This window comes from Camellia sinensis, chromosome 7 (genome assembly GCF_055761805.1).
Source record: "Camellia sinensis isolate YWXY chromosome 7, ASM5576180v1, whole genome shotgun sequence".
In the NCBI taxonomy this organism is placed as follows: Eukaryota; Viridiplantae; Streptophyta; class Magnoliopsida; order Ericales; family Theaceae; genus Camellia; species Camellia sinensis.
The window spans coordinates 68,048,449-68,067,371 of NC_138967.1; the positions used below are offsets into that span (position 1 = coordinate 68,048,449).

At 37.5% G+C, this 18,923-nt stretch overlaps 2 protein-coding genes and 1 pseudogene across 2 annotated transcripts; 1 reads left to right on the plus strand and 2 right to left on the minus strand.

Annotated features, from left to right (window-relative positions):
- Positions 1-7,467: 7,467 nt before the first annotated feature.
- Positions 7,468-10,458, plus strand: LOC114309500 (uncharacterized; annotated as a pseudogene).
- Positions 10,459-15,069: 4,611 nt separating this feature from the next.
- On the minus strand, positions 15,070-16,356 carry LOC145795868 (uncharacterized). The gene is made up of 2 exons (XM_082880795.1): positions 15,765-16,356; positions 15,070-15,566 (listed from the first exon to the last, which is right to left on the minus strand). Exons 1-2 carry the CDS (start codon positions 16,354-16,356, stop codon positions 15,070-15,072), a joined length of 1,089 nt encoding a protein of 362 aa, XP_082736921.1.
- Positions 16,357-16,767: 411 nt separating this feature from the next.
- On the minus strand, positions 16,768-17,903 carry LOC145795869 (uncharacterized). The gene is made up of 2 exons (XM_082880796.1): positions 17,526-17,903; positions 16,768-17,438 (listed from the first exon to the last, which is right to left on the minus strand). The coding sequence occupies exons 1-2, from the start codon at positions 17,901-17,903 to the stop codon at positions 16,848-16,850; spliced, it is 969 nt and encodes a 322-aa protein (XP_082736922.1). The 3' UTR covers positions 16,768-16,847.
- Positions 17,904-18,923: the final 1,020 nt, after the last annotated feature.

The window sequence follows — 18,923 nt, forward strand, 5'->3', positions numbered from 1 at the left end:
AGTGATGAAATGGTTCAAGTTTCCAAGGTTACCACTTCCCTTGATCAATTCATGAAAGGGAGGAGGTTAGAGTCTTATTTTGTTGCATTTATTGAACTTGCACACTTTGGTTCATAAGCCATCATGTAATAAAATTGCTTGAGTTAACGGTTTGTAGACTAAGTTTTGTCTCTCCTTTGGTGGCGGGGTATGAAGAAGGATGTGGCAGTGTTTGTGTCTAAGTGTCTTACTTGTCAGCAAGTGAAGGCCGAGCATCAGAGGCCAGCGGATTTCTTACAACCCTTGTCTATTGCCGAGTGGAAGTGGGAACATGTCACTATGGACTTCGTTGTAGGTCTTCCGAGGACTCAGCGGGGTAGTGATGCTATTTGGGTGGTTGTAGACCGGTTGACTAAGTCGGTGCACTTTATCCCTATGCGCGTGAGAGATTCGGTAGACCATCTTGCCGACTTGTATATTCGGGACATAGTGAGGTTGCACGGGGTCCCAGTGACGATCGTCTCAGATAGAGACTCTCGTTTTACTGCTAGGTTGTGGCAGAGTTTGCAGAGTGCCTTGGGCATTAAGTTGACCTTTAGTACGGCTTATCATCCTCAGACTGACGGGCAATCCGAGCGTACTATTCAGATCCTTGAGGATATGTTTCGAGGTTGTGTCCTTGACTTTAGTGGGACGTAGGATAGGCACTTGCCCTTGGTGGAGTTTGCTTACAACAATAACTTTCAGTCGAGTATCGGTATGGCACCGTTTGAGTCCTTGTATGGCCGACCGTGTAGGTCTCCAGTTTGTTGGGCCGAGGTGGGTGATGCACCTTTGTTGGGCCCGGAGTTGGTGAGAGAAATGACGGAGAAAGTTGAGCTTATCCGTAGGAGGCTTGTTACAGCCCAGAGTCACCAAAAGAGTTATGCCGACCGTAGGAGGAGGCCTTTAGCTTTTGAGGCGGGTGATCATGTCTTTCTGAAAATATCACCTAGGCGAGGTTTGATGAGGTTTGGGAAGAGTGGGAAGTTATCCCCTCGGTTTATCGGTCCCTTTAAGATCCTTGAGAGGATTGGGGAGGTTACTTATCGTTTGGCTTTGCCACCGCAGTTGTCCGAGGTACATGACGTATTTCATGTTAGTATGCTTCGGAAGTACGAGCCAGATCCATCGCACGTGTTGGAGTGGACCGACTTAGAGGTAGATGAGGATGCCTCGTATGAGGAGAGACCGGTTCGGGTCTTGGATAGGCGGGATCAAGTCTTGCGAGGCAAGACCATTCCCTTGGTAAAGGTTTTGTGGAAACATCACGGAGTGGAGGAAGCCACTTGGGAACATGAGGCGGATGTCCGTGAGAATTATCCAGACTTGTTTGTTGATGTATAATCATGTATTGAGATTTTGTAATATTGTTGAATTTTAAGAGCATTAAATATGTCTTAAGTTGTAAAACATAGTATATGTTTGGGTTTATGGAATTATGTTTTGGAACTTGCCTTAAAATGGAAGTTTAATGTAACATTGTATATGTTGAATGTATTGTAGAAATGGAAATATATCATGAATATTGAATATGATATAGAATTGTGGAATGTGGTATTGAAATTTGTGAAATTTCAAAGAATGCATAACTATAATGCATGTTGTGGAAAATGTTGTAAATTGCCTCTTGAAAAGAGATGAGATGACCGATAATGAGTCGAGTTGTTAAATTTCACATTTTAATAATGTGGGGAATTGAGAAAATCTTGTTTTTGAAAAACTTGTATTTAATTTCGGGGATGAAATTCTTTAAGGGGGGAAGGTTATAGCGATTCCGGTTTTCCCTTTCTGTATCTATTGTATTCCGGACTTGGGTTCCGTGGAGTTGGTGGTTGTATACCTTGTTGTCATCCTTTAATTCCGTATGTTTGAGTTTTGGGATGTGTTGGGCATGTTTCGAACAGGTAGGTTAAGTTTTGGTCTCAAGTGTACTTGCCTAGGTTTTTGGTGTTACGCTCGAGCGGGCCATTCTGCACTCGAGCGGAGTTTGGTTTTTGGTTGTCCGCTCGAGCGGGTCTTCTTGCGCTCGAGCGGAGATTTCATACTTCCAGTATTTCGTGCCTATGCAAAAACTTCTGCAAGTGTGTTTTTCACGCTCGAGCGAGTTTCCTACGCTCGAGCGGGTCGCGCTCGAGCGGGTATCTTGGAGCTCGAGCAGGTAGTGTTTTGTTGGTGAAAGTTCTGGGAGGGGGAAATCTACGCTCAAGCAGACTGGTTTTTCGCGCTCGAGCGGATGATTTTTATTCTTGTGTCTTGGAGCTCGAGCGGGCCTTCTTGCGCTTGAGCGTGTCCAGATTTTTGTGCTTGACGCTCGAGCGTTCTATTCTCCGCTTGAGCGGGTCATACGTATATCAGTTGGCAGCTGGACATTTTTGAATCACTTTTTACACTTTCTCTCTCTCTCTCTTACTTTCCCAAAATTGATTTTGAGAGCTCCTCTCTCAAGAATCTCCCTTCTCTCTAGGGTTTGATCTAGCTAGAGTGTCCCATTACCTTGTTGTCTTTGCAAAAGGTGTGTTGATCGTCGAGGGCTTCGTTTTGATCCAAAACGTTTGGAATTTGGAGCACTTTGAGTTTGGTCTCCTTCTCCATTTGAGCTCTAACTTCGAGGTAGGGATATCCTACTCCATCTTATGAGCTTTGTCTTTGAATTTTGGCATTTTGATATGTTGGGGGTCGTTGGGTAATTTTGTGAAAGTTTGGGGTCATTGTGTAATTTTTCAAAAGATGGGGTTTCAGACATATAAACCTTTATGTATGTAATACATTGGAAAATGGACTCGATGTTGGATTATTGATGAAAATGGAACCTTAGGGTTGTTATTGTAATTATGGGAAAAAGCCCTAATTGTTGATAAATTAATTTGTATAATTGATTTTGAGAAATGAGAAATTGAATAGGAAATATTCAAATTGGAAAGGTATGGGATTAAAGGGTGGAGTTGGATTAATTTATCGCTCACCTAGACAAATGTTGATATGTTATCCATTTGGTGCATTTATTTCCTGTTTAGAGATAACTGCTTTGGGCTATCGGTGAAGAATAGTCTTGATTGTTGTAGACAATGCACGATGATTAGGCAAACTAAAACTAATCAATGGAATGTGTCATCGAATATGACGGTTGGAATAATACATTAACCTTATATGTTGATTGATTGTGTGTGTGATAATTGTTTATATGCACTATGTTGTGTGGGAGGAGATAGGGGATGTACTCCACGGTTTAGGAGAAGATAGGGGATGGACCTCTAAACCGGAAGTTGTTTTCCATTGATACAGCACTACAATGTGTATCATATGTGAAGTATGGAAGTGTTTTTGTTATATTGATACAGCACTAAAATGTGTATCATTTGTGAAGTATGGAAGTGGTTTTATGTGTTATTGATACAACACCAAAATGTGTATCCATCATGAATTGCGAAAGTATTTTAGTAATGAGATATAGCCTCATTAAATTGCTTGGCCAGGTTCTGAGCCTTGTTTTCAAACTTAAAGTTGAGTAAAAAATGGAAAATGTAATATGACATGAGTTGGAGTATAAGTGTGAACCATCTATCGAATGCTATCATTTTAGTCATTGTTTATAGTTGGTTTAGTATATTTCTACTGGGCTGTGGCTCACCCTATATGGGACATTATTTTCAGGTACAGATAGCATGCCACCTCCAAGGGCGTAGCTTGGGAGGCTTGAGGCTGTTGGATTCTTTTGTTGTTTTGTTGTATTACATGTATATCAAGCCAAGGGCTTTCTTTGTATAGAGTTAGCACTCTCTTTTTGTAACCAAGTGTTGACTTGGAAAGTTGTAAGCCCATAGGGCATTTACTTTTGATGTCAACATGTAATATATTTTGTAAAGACTACTCTGATGGAATATATTTATGCCTTATTCTCTTATGTTTAAGCATGCTATTGTTGGATGATTTATGGGTTTATTCTGAGGGCGTTACAGGACATGAATCATTATATGAAGTGTATTTATGTGACAACAGGATCACAGAAGTAGAAAACAAAAACATACAAAGAAGGGGGGAAAAAACAGAAGACATGAATCAAAGAAAAAAAGAAAAAAGAAAAAGGAATAACTCAGAAAAACATATTTCACAACCATTGCAAAAACTGCAAACTCCACCAAAGACACAGCTTCACAGTTGACTACAAAGCTAAGATCATTGATAGGCGCATATGCGCAGGAGTGTGCATAAAAAACCTCCACCAATCCTTATCCTTAAATAGTGTCAATGCCTTAACATACTACACCGATGGTATGTCTCCCAACTGAAGCAGGGCATCTTGACATGCGTCAAGGGAATAGTCATCACCACCTGCGCTTACAGCCTCCGTGTCTATTGATTGTGCACGGGACTGTTCTGTCTTTGCCGACACATAGGCAGTGAAAGCTGCGCAAACATCATCAAAGCCACTTGACCGTTACTTTTTGGAGCGACCGCTATCACTTTGGCTATGGCCCGTCCTGTGACTTTTGCCCTTACCTGTTTCCATGTACTCATCTCCACACAAATCAATAAGAATGGCATCAACCGCATTGCTACCTCAAACTCCAAGTGACCAAAATTTGTTAAGCATATCATTCTCTTCATCGGAGTCAGGGGCCCCTTGTGTGGATGCACGAGCCAAGGCCCCTGTGGCACAGTAGCGTTCTACAATTGTGGCGATTTCGTGAAAATACTCAAATCCTTTAGTCCTAAATTTCTTTACATTTTTTTATGCCTACCTCCAATTGCAAAATATGAACATAAGTGTATGGAACGTGTGACAAAATTTTACAAATAAATCTACAAAAAAGGGGAACAGGTTAATATAATACCTTATCCCAAAAGTCATTAGATGCAATAACCGTTCCTACAATCGAATCCCATCCAAGACCAGTCTGTGTTTGAAGCCGCTTGAAAGTTAAGTTATCAACTTTGAGTCGTTGATATTTTTGTCTCACATATTTTGGTGTGTATCGGAACCCATACGCATTTTGCAACTCTGTTGCAAAATGGGTCCAATGCCTAAGCATCTAGACAATACTACGGTCTTTTGATTGGTTTTTTTGCACCTATTCTCTCAACATGTTAATTAGCCTTAATTCACTTCTGGAGCTCCACATTTTTGTGTCTTGATTATCATTTGAATTGTTCGTATCCATCTAACACACAATTTATTGTAAACTAAGCTTATGTGGAAATTAAAAAATAAGAACACCTTCTACAACTTGTGTATAAGTCCTAAGAAACTTTTTTCCATCAAACCTCATCCACCAGTAAAAAGGAAAGAAAATCACATGAATTAATTATGTGTCAGTTTATATATGATAAATGAAGATTAATCACAACAAAACTAAAAGAGTGCTGCGAAATCGAAATTTAAACGTTCTTATAAGAAAGCAGAACAAGAAACAGAAAGCAAAAGCAGCGGAACCACCCAGTGGCGGTCGACCGGCCAGTCAATCGGCCGGAAGTCCGGGTGGACGACTGGCCAGATGTCCTGGTGGATGACTAGCTCAGCCGCTTTTGCTCAGATCAGAGATAACCCATTACACTTCTCAACTATTCCATAACAGATTGACTGAAGGACATACATACCAGAGGAGCAAGAGTTGAATAGTTGTCACCAGTGACGGAGTGAGTACAGTGGTTGGATCTGTGTTACTTTGGACGCCCTCTGATTCGAGAAAAGGCTTTACAAATTTGACCTATGACAAACAAATTTCAGAATTAAGCACAGAATCAATCAGTTGCATACGGAACATATATATATATATATATTTGGACAGAAATTTATGAACACTGTACCTCTTTGTTGTCGCTGTTTCGTTGCTCGGAGAGTGAATCGACCACAACGCATAAACTGACAATCACTTGATTTATGGGAGCTCGTCGATGCCAATTTATGGGTGGGAAGGAATTGGTTCGCAGGCATGGTTTGGATTTGAAGGTTAGAGAATTGTTCAAAGAGAGGAAGAAGTGATTGAAGAGCTGCAGGTCACCCGTGAAGCATCTTCAGCTTTGATCTTCTTTGGTACGTGAACCTTTTCAGAATTGAGAAGACGAATGAGAGGGTATGTACGAAAATGTGAGAGCTTTGGCTTGGAAGCAGTTTTGCCAAACGTGAAAGAGAAGTGTGTTTTGAAATGTGTGGTGCAATCAATTTTTGAACACACCATCCAAACAAACGGTTCAGGTGAAGGCATAGAATTATGATTACAAAGTTGCACCAAACACAGCCTAATATGTGAGTGCCATGTTTAAAGTTTTTGTTAAATGACTTAATAGGGAATTGATAGATGAATGAGATTGTTATAAAATTTAAATATTAGGATTTAAATTGAAAAAATAAAAAAATTCACAATTTGATTTATTAAAATGGTCAAACTGTAACCTTTTTTTTTTTTTTGTAATTTTTCTTATAGCAGTGTTACGTTCATACAATTTCTTCCTCCAAAAATCCCTCGAATAAGGTGGTAAGATAAAATGCATGTAAGGAGAGTTTTGAGAGGATATTAGAGTGTGGGTCAATGATATGGAATTAAAGGGAGCTAAAAATGAGAGAAATGAGTGTGAGACTGCTTCACATGAGACTTAGTCAAGTCATTGGAGGTAAAATTAGAAGACCTCAATTAGGAGATATAACGGGACTGAAATTAAAAAAAAAAATTAAGTCTGCTAATAAAATTCTCCCAAATAAACCCACAATAATGTGATATTTTAAATGTTAATTTTTAATTTATTATTCATTCAATTATTAAAAATTTAATAATTTATCACATCATTATAAATAAATTTAAGAGTCTCAACTGGGGTGGGGGAAAAATCTTCAAAACCATCTCACAATTCTCACACTCATTGGTTTATGAGTTTTTAGACATTTTGGTTGTAAATAGCAACTCCCATTTCTTTGTGCTCATGCCACTCTACAAGTAATCTCTACTTCACAAAAACCCCCCACCAACACACACGAATCCGGATCACCCGTCGCCTTCCCCTGTCACCTTCCCCTGTCGCCCCCAAAACGACGTCGTTTTGGGGGCAAATTTTCAAAAAAAAAAAACGCAGAGAAGAGGGAGGAAGGAGAGGAAGAGGGAGAGGGAGGAAGGAGGGAGGAAGGAGGGAGGAGGGAGGAGGAGGAGGAGGCTACCGCCGTCGTCCCTCGCCGCCGTCGCAGCCGTCGCAGCAGCTCCACCTCGTCGCAGCACCTGCGACCGCCGTCGAGCTCCGCCTCTGACCCGTCTCCACCTCCTCCTCCTCCTCCCCTGTATTTATGCCCCCTCCAGTCCGGCCCTCCTCCTCCTCCTCCTCCTCCTCCTCCTCCCTCCCTCCCTCTTCCTCTCCTTCCTCAATCTTCTGCGTTTTTTTTTTTGAAAATTCACCCCCAAAACGACGTCGTTTTGGGGGCGACAGGGGAAGGCGACCGACGATCCATACTCCAACACACACACACCCATTTCAAATTTCTCAAGCAGAGAATGAGCAAACTGGGACTCAGAATCGCTCTCTCCCGATCAATTCCACACTCTCTTCGACTCTTTCTTCCCAAATCACCACCACCACAACCTCACGTTTCTCACCCATTCCAAGTCTCCACTCAAAATTTCTTCTATAGCTTCAATAGACTCATCAACACTTCTTCCCCTGACGACCTCAATGGATTAATCGATCCCGACCTCAATTTTCCGGGAAACTCCTCGTCTTTCCCAGATAGTTCGCGGGTCGAATCGGAATTTGCCTCTCTGCGAGACTCGTTGGTGGACTCTGGTGCTGAATGTAGCTCTTCAGAGGACAAATTTGGGTCTGGCATGTACTCTAATGACGCTTTATTGATTTCGAATGCTATTAAGAACAGTGATGATGGGTTTGGGGATAAAACCCACAAGTTCTTAGGCAGTTTAGACAGAAATTGAATGAGTCTTTGGTGGTTGATGTGTTGAAACTTTTACAGAATGCTGAAATGGGTGTGAAGTTTTTCATATGGGCTGGTCGACAGATTGGTTATAGTCACAGTCTGTCTGTTTATAATGCATAATTAGATGTATTAGGATGTGATGAGAATGATAGAGTGCCGGATTGTTTTCTTTGAGAAATAAAGCATGATGATAAGGAGGTGCTTAGGAAGTTGCTTAATGTGTTGATTCGGAAATGTTGCCGAAATGGGTTGTGGAATGTAGCATTGGAAGAGCTAGGGAGGCTTAAGGATTTCGGATACAAGCCCTCACAAGCTACTTATAATGCTTTAATATAGGTGTTTTTAAAAGCAGATAAATTGGATACAGCATATTTGGTTCATAAGGAGATGTCAAATTCAGATAGTCACTTGGATTGTCATACATTGGGTTGCTTTGTGTATTCTCTTTGCAGAGCAGGTAAGTGGAGAGAAGCACTAGATTTGATTGAAAAGGAAGAGTTTGTTCCTGATACAGTAATTTATACACATGATATCTGGGTTTTGTGAAGCTTCACTTTTGAAGAAGCTATGGATTTCTTGAATAGGATGCGGTCTAGTTCTTGCATTCCTAATGTTGTAACCCTCAGGATATTGCTTTGTGGTTGTTTGAATAAAAGACAGCTTGGTAGGGGTAAGAGAATACTTAAAATGATGATGACAGAAGGTTGTTATCCAAGTCTTAAAATATTTAATTCTCTTGTTCATGCTTACTGCAGAGCTGGAGACTATTCCTATGCCTATAAGTTGCTCAATAAAATGGTAAATTGTGGTTGCCGACCAGGTTATGTGGTTTATAATATATTAATCGGTGGTATATGTGGCAATATGGAGTTACCAAGCGAAGGTATTTTAGAATTGGCTGAAAATGCTTACCGTGAAATGCTTGCTGCCGGGATTGTACTAAATAAAGTCAATGTCAGCAATTTTGCGTGGTGCCTTTGTGAGACTGGTAAATTTGAGAAAGCATATAATGTTATTGGTGAGATGATGAGTAAGGGATTTATACCCGACTGTAATACATACTCCAAAGTTATTGGTTTTTTGTGTAATGCCTCAAAAGTAGAAAATGCTTTTCTATTGTTTGAAGAAATGAAACGGAAAGGTATTGTTCCAGATGTCTATACTTATACAATATTAATTGATACTTATTGTAAAGCTGGCCTTATTCAACAAGCTCGCAAATGGTTTGATGAAATGGTAAGGGATGGTTGTTCCCCTAATGTGGTGACTTATACCGCTCTTATACATGCTTACCTTAAAGCAAGGAAGGTTTCCAATGCAAATGAGCTGTTTGAGAGGATGTTGTCCGAAGGTGTCATTCCAAATGTTGTAACATTCACTGCATTGATAGATGGTCACTGTAAAGCTGGAGACATTGAAAAAGCTTGCAAGATTTGTGCGAGAATGAGGGGAAGTGGCGAGATCTCTGATGTAGATATGAACTTTAGGATCGATAGTGACTCTCAGGAACCAAATATTGTTACATATGGAGCTTTGATTGATGGTTGCAAAGCACACAAGGTTCAAGAAGCTCATGACTTATTAGCTGCAATGTCAGTTGAAGGATGTGAGCCAAATCACAATGTATATGATGCTCTTATTGATGGATTTTGCAAGGCTGGGAAGTTAGGTCGAGCAAAAGAGGTTTTTGCTAAGGTGCCAGAACGTGGCTACAATCCAAATGTTTATACTTACAGCTCTTTGATTGACAGATTGTTTAAGGACAAACGGCTTGATCTTGCTTTAAAAGTCTTATCTAAAATGCTAGAAAATTCTTGCCCTCCCAATGTTATTATCTACACAGAGATGATTGATGGACTTTGTAAAGCTGGGAAGACTGATGAAGCCTATAAACTTATGATGATGATGGAAGAAAAGGGGTGCCGTCCGAATGTTGTGACTTATACCGCTATGATACATGGCTTTGGAAAAGCAGGTAAAGTTGAGAAGTGCCTTGAACTCTTGAGAAAGATGGGTGCCAGTGGTTGTCCTCCAAATTATATCACTTAATACGGTTTTAATAAAACATTGCTGCGCTGCTGGTCTTTTGGATGAGGCTCACCAACTCCTGGAGGAGATGAAGCAAACGTATTGGCTTAGGCATATTGCAAGCTATCGTATGGTCATTGAAGGCTTCGACAGAGACTTCATCGTCAATCTTGGCCTTCTAGATGAGATAAGTGAAAATGACTCTGTTCCAGTTACTCCGGTTTACAGAATTCTGATTGATAGCTTTTGCAAGGCTGGAAAACTAGAGGTTGCACTTGAGCTGCATCGAGAAATTTCATCATCTTCATTATTTTTGTCTGCTGACAGGAATATTTATTCTTCTTTCTAACATTAGTTTTATATGCTTCTCTTCCCATTTATCTATTTTACAAGTTTGTTTCTCGTTTTATGATTTTATTGTTTACCAACATTGTACTGATATTGTTGTTGTTGCATATCTAAAAAAATCTTCTTTCAGTTCGAGTGGAAATTAGGATTACCTGGCTTGTACTGTAACAATTTTGTGGCTTTTTCATGGAACTCAATTGATTTCCTAGCTATTCAACTCGCAGTCACAAATGAGACGGAAGGATTTCTATTGGATGGTGTACTTGCTATTATTTTGTCAAAGGGATTAGGTATTCTATGTCAAGTTTTAATAGTGATTTTATCTGAACTGAGGATGCCAAAAGACTGAAGCATAGGTTGGAAAGGATATGGGTTGAGGCAGTGAAAACTGAAAAGCATATGATGGCCTTAGATAATTAATAGAGCAGGTCCGTCTTATTGCTCTGTGGCATCTCATCTTTAGGGATTGATTTTCGCGGTGTTTGGGTTGGATTGGATGCAGCCGGGGTGTGTGGTGGTAGTTGTGTGTAGTTGGAGGGGGGGTCAGGTAGGGAAGAGGTGTCGAAAGGCTTGGGATCTTGCGCCACTGTGTTTGATGTGGATGGTTTGGTTGGAGCGTAATTGGCAAATTTTTCAAGGGGTACAGGTTTTGGTGCCTCTTTTGCAGAATAAATTTTTTGCTGATTTTGCATAGTTGGGTGTCGGGTAGTGTGAATCCGGATTTGTTTTCCTTTGTGGATTTCATTGATTCTTTGCACGTCTAGATGTAGGTGTGGTTTTGCTGGTTGTATATGTTTGCTGTGCATTGTCTTGATGCCCTTTTCTAATAAATTTACTCTTTATTTATCAAAAAGAAAAAAATTAATAAAGCAGGTTGGACAAAATGGATCCATGTAGTGGACCCATGTAATTGGGTTTTGGACTTGTTGGGTTAAATTGAGTCGAGATGTCAACTTTTCGGTCATACTTGGATTTGAAGTTTCCTACCTAATGCAATCCATAAGAGGCTCAAGAAGAAGAATTTTATCTGAAAGAACCGAATTATAGGAAATCGGTTCTAGCTCAATATGGGGCTTCTTGGATTCAAGTTCAAGTTGCACTAAAAGTTGTATTTTCAACATTAGTTTTCAGCAAACATGGGCCAACGCATGTCGGACACATGTCCAAACATGTTCCATTATATTTCTTTGTATATTTTTAGTTAGAAGATGATTTGAAGTTTGAACACATAGGGCAAATGTGATTATCGCCTAGACACACATGAGACGTAGAGTGTTGGCACAAGTTTCAAGAAAATAGAAGCTAAATATAAAGGAATAAATACATTTTGTACCCTATCACTTTACGGTAAATCTCACTTTGGTTTGTTTTCTTCCAATTGTGACGGTCAAAACTTGTAGTTTTGGACAAGTTGCAATGTGAATCATTGTTGTTCTGGGTTGGGATAGTTGTCTTGATCTAGTCCTAACACTATAAACTATTTTCAAAATTTTATTGAAAATTGGGCCATCATTGGGTGGCAATCTATGAAGTACGAATTCTCCAAAAAATGTGTCATATGAGTATCAGATACGGATCCGCGTCTAATACAACGAGATACATATTGGATATGGCAAATAAGTATTTGATATTTTTTTTGAATTTTTTTTTAAAATTTTAGATACGGGAGGGATACTTGAGGGATACAGCAGGATATGTGAGGGATACGCAAGGGATACGCAAATAAGTATCCAATTTTTTTTTAATATTTTAATACCCCAACTAATTATATAATTCTTTTTATTATTTTATATTTATATTTTTTTAATGGTGAATACCCTCTTCTTCTCCTTCTTCTTCTTCTTTTCTTTGCCTTATCTATTAGGCTTTTTTTCCATTTTTTTTTTCTTTTTCCCCCTACACTGTTTTAATGTAAGTATTTCTATACCAAATTTTTAATTTTAGGAACTTCAATGTTAGTATTTCTTTATTTAATAGGGATCCCTTTATTTATTAATTTGCTTTAGGTTTTGTTTTCATGCATATTACATTATTAAAATTATAAAAAATATATAATTTTAATTACATATTTTTTTTTTTATTGTAAAACTTTTTGAAGTGATGTTTTCAAAACACGGCTTCAAAAAATAACTGGGCTTAGGAAATAAGTTCAAAAACGCTGGCGTTTGGGAAAGAAACTTTGTAATAGCTCGGGTTTGGTAAAATTCCCAAGTTTCTTGTTTTTGAAATGCAATGTGGATTCATTTTCACTTGGTTAATATATTAATTGAATTTTTAGATAATGGAAACATAAAAGCTTCCTTTTCAAGGGGGAAAAGGGTATAGGCAAGCATGCCATTTCGTGGGGTGTTTCTTTCATCATCCCAGAACTGTCCTGATTGCTGCAATTTGAATGTTTTCTTGTGGTATTCTCACTATACTTTTTTTTGATATCGTAGGTCCAAATCCTTCACTGCTGAATAACGTGAGAGGCACGGGGAGATCGGACACTGTCTACTCATCATAGCAAATCAATCATGCAACTAGAAGAAATGACGGCAAGAGTAGACAAGCAACATCATCCCGTATCGAAGCAATAGCTGCACACAAAAGGTTTTTGGTTAAGTAAGACTCGAACAGAATATAGAGTGCTCGATGAAAGAGTGTAAACTTCGATGGGTAAGAGAAATGAGTGACCATTTTCGATATCTCAGAAAAATTATTCATAAAGATGGAAAGAATGAAAAAGGTTGTGGCACATAAAATTAGAGTGAGATGGATGAAATGGAGGAGAGTTGTGTGATTGTATCATTCCTATTAAGTTGAAGGCAAAATTTTATAGGATGTATGGTACAAATGTTTGATAGTAAAAAAAAATAAAAATTGTCAAACAATGATTGCAAGTAAAACTATTTTGAGATCAAATGGACATTTGAATCATAGAAGAGCTAAAAGATATTTCTTGTGATAGTTGAGTTTTTTGTATGCTGGTAGGCCTGTGTTAAATCTTCTTAGTTTAATGTAATCTTGATGTAGTTTTCCTAATATAAAAAAATCTTGTACTTAATTGAGAATACAATTGTAAATAGAATCAAGTAAACAAAATAATTTCATATAAGTGAACCAAATAACTGGGATAAAAATGAGTTGAGTTTAAACTTTGGCTTTTGGGCAAATTACTACCCAGTTAACCTACACTCCTGTTCTAACCATAACCCACCTCCATTGAACAACCCATCAACACTATCAATTGCACCCCAAATTTCAAATTCCATCAATCACTGCCACTAAATTCCATCACCACCAAATTTGACAAACTCATCTACAATTTTCCACAGTAGATACAATAGAGGAAGAGTGCGTAAAAAGAGTTTAGTTGTCGGGGTCGGATGTTGCTGTCGATTCATTCTTCACCATCACTAAGGATATATAGAATTCGACAACATCAAAGGTAGATAAAGGATTAACGGTGTCCAGATCTGAAAATCTACCATGAAGTCACTATGGGCTATGACTTGTCAACGCCAATTGCAGCCCATCATCAATGGTCGCAACTTCATTTTTCCATCATTGATGATCCAAGCCCATTATCAACACCATCAACATTGATAGCACCCCACAGTAGATAGGGTAGGTTATTGAGGGTGGGAGAGGAGTGAGGAGTTGTGAGGGGAGGGAGAGGGAAGGGCATAAGGAGGGTGGGAATGGTGGGTAGGTTGTTGAGGGTGTGGAAGAGCAAAGAGAAGGTGGAGGTATGCCACTCGTTGGGGGGTCAAGAGAGGGTTAAGTGGTGGTAGTGATAAGGATTGGTGGCTGAGGGTGGAGTTGTGGGGTATGGTGGCTGCAAAAGCCAACTAGGTTTGGAGATGGAGTAAGAGATGAGATCAGTTTGATGTTTTTCACTTGGTATGAGAGGGTAATAAAGTAATTTTATTATTTTTGTTAGGCTTGTTAATAGACAAACTCACATGGAATGTGTAAATTTTTCTATGTAATTTTTTAAATGACAAAGATAATTTGTATTTTAAGTAAATTTTAGAAGAGTGTTGATAATTTGCTCATTTTCTTTTTTATTGAATTAGTAATACTACTCGTGTGCAGCCCGTGAATTGTTTTGAGATGTGAAAATACAAGTTAAAGTTAATGTTACCTTTGTGAGAGCATCTCCAACCACACTCTTTATTTTTTACTAGTTAAAGTATAAAAAAATAACACTCTATATTTTACCTAATTAGTTTAGCTATTGTGTGTTTCAACCATACTCTTTATTTTAGCTAGTCATTCAAACTAATTTAACCAATTTTCAAAACAAAAAATGCCACATATATATATATATATATATTACTCTTTTTCATAGAATGCCACATATGCACCTACTCTCTAATATGGTTGCCAATGTGACATTTGCAATAATATTTTTAAAAATAATATTTTTTAATATTAGTTTTAAAAATATTATAAAAAATAATTTTAAGTAATATTTATTTTTTTATTATAAAATTTATAGTATGTGAATACATTTCAACATATGAATTTGGTGGAACCATCTTGAAAGGAATGGAGGGGAAGAATAAAAGAAAACAATAAAGAATTTTTTTAAAAAAATAACAATACAAAGGAAGTTCTTCAATAATTATAATTTATAAAATTAAGAACCGAAAGAACACAAATTAACTAATTAAAAACCTTACAAAGGTCAATGAATAAATAAGAAAAAAAATCATAAATAGCAAAGTTAGGAATAAAATTCAAAATAAATAAACTATTTCTAACACTAATTGTTACAAATCTCCATGTAGATGCCACAAATGCTCAACTAGGTCTGCTTGGAGTTTAGAATGAGTTTGTCTATCTCTTATGCGATGATGATTTTGAATGAAGTCATAAAGTTCGGGTGTACGCTCGTGTGACACTGCTGGAGGAAGAGTTTCATCGATTGCATCATAATTACAGACTATATTTTGTTCATTTCGCTCATCATCAACAATCATATTATGCAATATTATACATGCCTTCATAATAACTTTAAGGGTTTCAACTTTCCAAAAACGTGCAAGTCCTCGCACAATTGAGAAACGTGCTTGGAGCACTCCAAATGCTCGTTCGACATCCTTCCTTGCTGACTCTTGAGCCTTAGCAAAATGTATTTGCTTATTGCCTCGTGGAGATGGAATTGTTTTAACGAATGTTGACCATTGAGGATATATACCATCAGCGAGATAATATCCCATTGTATAGTCATTTCCATTGATTGAGTAATCAACTTGGGGAGCACGCCCTTCAGTAAGGAGAGAAAATACAGAAGAATGTTCTAACACATTGATGTCGTTATGAGATCCCGGTAATCCAAAAAATGCATGCCATATCCATAGATCATAGGAAGCCACCGCTTCTAAAATAATAGTTGGTTCATGGATATGACCACAATACATACCTTTCCATGCAGTAGGACAATTCTTCCACTTTCAATGCATACAATCAATGCTCCCCAACATTCCAGGAAACCCACTATTTTTTCCCACCTCTAGTAATTTAGCAATGTCATCATTGTTTGGTGCCCTCAAGTACACATCTGAAAAAATTGCAACCACTGCCTGAACAAACCTTTGTAGACTTTCTATTGCAGTGCTTTCTCCAATCCTCACATAATCATCTACAGAATCGGCCGCTACTCCATAAGCGAGCATCCCCATAGCCGCTGTCTTCTTTTGAAGGGAAGACAGACCAAGAACTCCAATAGCATCTTTCTTCTGGACAAAATAAGGATCATATGCTTCCACCATAGATAAAATACGAAGAAAGAGATATCGACTCATCTGAAACCTCCTCCTAAATAAATTGGGCGGATATATAGGCGTTTCAGAGAAGTAATCTTGATAAAGTCTCTTGTGGCCTTGAATTCGATTACGATAAATAACTGTATGACCTTGAATAGAACCACGACGTAATCCCAATTGCCTCTCATTATTTAGCCGCTCTTCTTCTAAAGCAGCTATTGCAAATATCTCCAATTCATTATCAGAATCAGAGTCATCAATAATCATCTTCATTACACTATTGCGAGCCATGGAAATTAAAAGAAGAATGAAGCTGAGTAATAAGCAACTGAAAATAAATATTAGGTTGTGTTTTGCTTCTTAAGCTTTGCAAGTTTCTGCCTAACAACTTCAATTTTCTGCAAAGTCAAATTTATAAAACATATCAAACAACTTCCAAAATCAAAACACCAGCAACTTACATAATCTGTATTTAATTGATCAACAAATAGAAATGTCCTGTAAATAAAAATCACTCCAATCCAACATACAATAAGAATTATATTTAGCCATGGAGTACTTCAGCAAGCATTCAACGAGAATTCCACTCAGTAATTAAATTACTACTAGTTCAACCATTCAACAATAGGTAGTTCCAAAAAACTTTTAACATATAATAAATAATTCCAACATAAACTGCATAAAAAACATAGTTCTGCCTACAATGGAGAATCAAATCCAACAATAAATAAAGTGAAAAACATAGTTCCAACAACTAAATTTTTTTTGGGTAGTTCCAACAACTAAATCTTTTTTTGGAGAATTTCCATTTGGCGGCGATGAAGGCATTCTGCTTGCAATGAAGGCAGACCACTTGTATCTATTGACATTATTCGCTCTTCCTCCTTCAATTGTTCCATTCGTATCTTCTCTTTCTCATTATCAACCTTTTCTTGTTCCGTTTGCGTCCTGTTTTTCTCATTATCAATCTTTTCTTGCTCTTGAAGATACGACCTTTCATACATCTCTATTTTCTTGTCATTCATTTTCTTTCTATCTTCCTTTAAATCCTCTAATAATATTAAAATATGTGACCCTCCTTCATTTCCACGGTCTTTATTCTTTCTTTTATTCAAACGTTCCTTTTCAGCTTTCCTACCCGGTGGTCTTTCCAAGTCTGCATTGTCATTATGTGAAACATCATTGTCCTCTAAATTGATTGAATCCGGTGCACTAGGAGAACAAACGCCGGGAGTTGCCACTTTTTTTGGTTTTTGTTTCTTCATGCTATATTCCTCTCGCCATTTTGGTTGATCTCTTAACTCATGCCAACAATGTTCAAATGGAAATGACGATTTGTACAACTCTTTGTATAATTTCTTCGCATCAAGAATCTGAATAATAGATAAAAGAACACTAATTATCATGAGATTAGACAATTCTAATGATAATAAGTATAAAAAACTCAATGGCATTAATACCTTATCTTTGTCAGTCTTTCCACTTTGATTCAACCTTTGGATTTGGGCGAAGCACCCACTGAACTTATTCGTGGCAAGTTGAATTGTTGACCAACGGTTCATTAAAGAAGTTTGACTACGATTAGATGAAAAAGTTTTGTACTGGTGGAAATACTCCCACACTCTTAGCCAATAAGCCTTTGATTTTTGTTTATTCCCTTGCACTGGATCTAAGCTAATGTTAAGCCACGCCGATATGAGCATACTATCTTCTTCTGTAGTGAAGTTGCCACCTCGTTGTGGTTTCTTGGTGGTTTCTATTTGAGGAGAGATTGGGGAAGACTGATCCCCTTGGTCAAGAGGTTCATCCATAAATTCATAATCAGTCCCATCATTCATCAAGTTGGTGAAATATGCATCATTTTGTTGCTAACTCATCTATAGACAAGGTAAAGAAAATTATGGCAACATATATTGGGTTGGAGAAATAACTACGATTCCCAATTGGGAGCAAATTAATTAATAATTGGAGATCATGTAAATTAAAACACTAGTTGTTTTGTTGAAAATGATTCAATGATAATTTTAGATAAATAAATGGAGATCGTGTAAATTCAATGAAAAAGAATTCAATGATAGTTGCAACCAACTCTCTATCATTGATAGACAACTTAGGTATTGGGAATATTATTTGAGTTAAGAAGTTTAAGATTCATTTTGTTTCTTGTGCTTGGCATTTCTTTTATTTAATTCTATTTTGGTTACTTTTTTCTTGTCAGACATTCGGCGTAAGAATGAAGGCAATACGAATTTGATATCTAAGATTGGCTATCCCTATAAGAGACTGTCCCTCAGAATCGAAGACTAATAAAGCAGAAGCAAAGAAAACAAAAACAATTTAGTAGTATGAAAGTATGAAACAAGGGAGATGAATGAGTTCAAGCTGCTATATTGATATTATTAAAGAATGGCAAGAAGTGCATAAGAAAACTCTCTATACATAACAATATACAAATATTAGTTAGAGTAGTTATGTTCTAAACATATACAAAAAGAAAGGGTCAACTGTCGAGTACCTGACAATCACTCATCACCAATAAACAATGTAATTATGTCAATTTTGAATAAGATTCTAACCATAACTAGGCATGCTGAATGCAAAATCAGGAAAAGGTATAAGCTAAAGCTGAATAAGATAGCTATTAAAGAATTCTATCCTAATATAGAACTTAACACTGCATCTTTTAATCCAAATTTAGTAGATTCCAAAAACTCTCAAAGTTATCACACTTCATATAAGAATAATTTATTTGACTAAGAAACAATTATTTGGAAAATGATGTGTGGATATCATTTTTCATTTTTTACTAGGTACATTGAGTTGGATAAAGGATCATATTTAGCTTATGAAATGAGAAT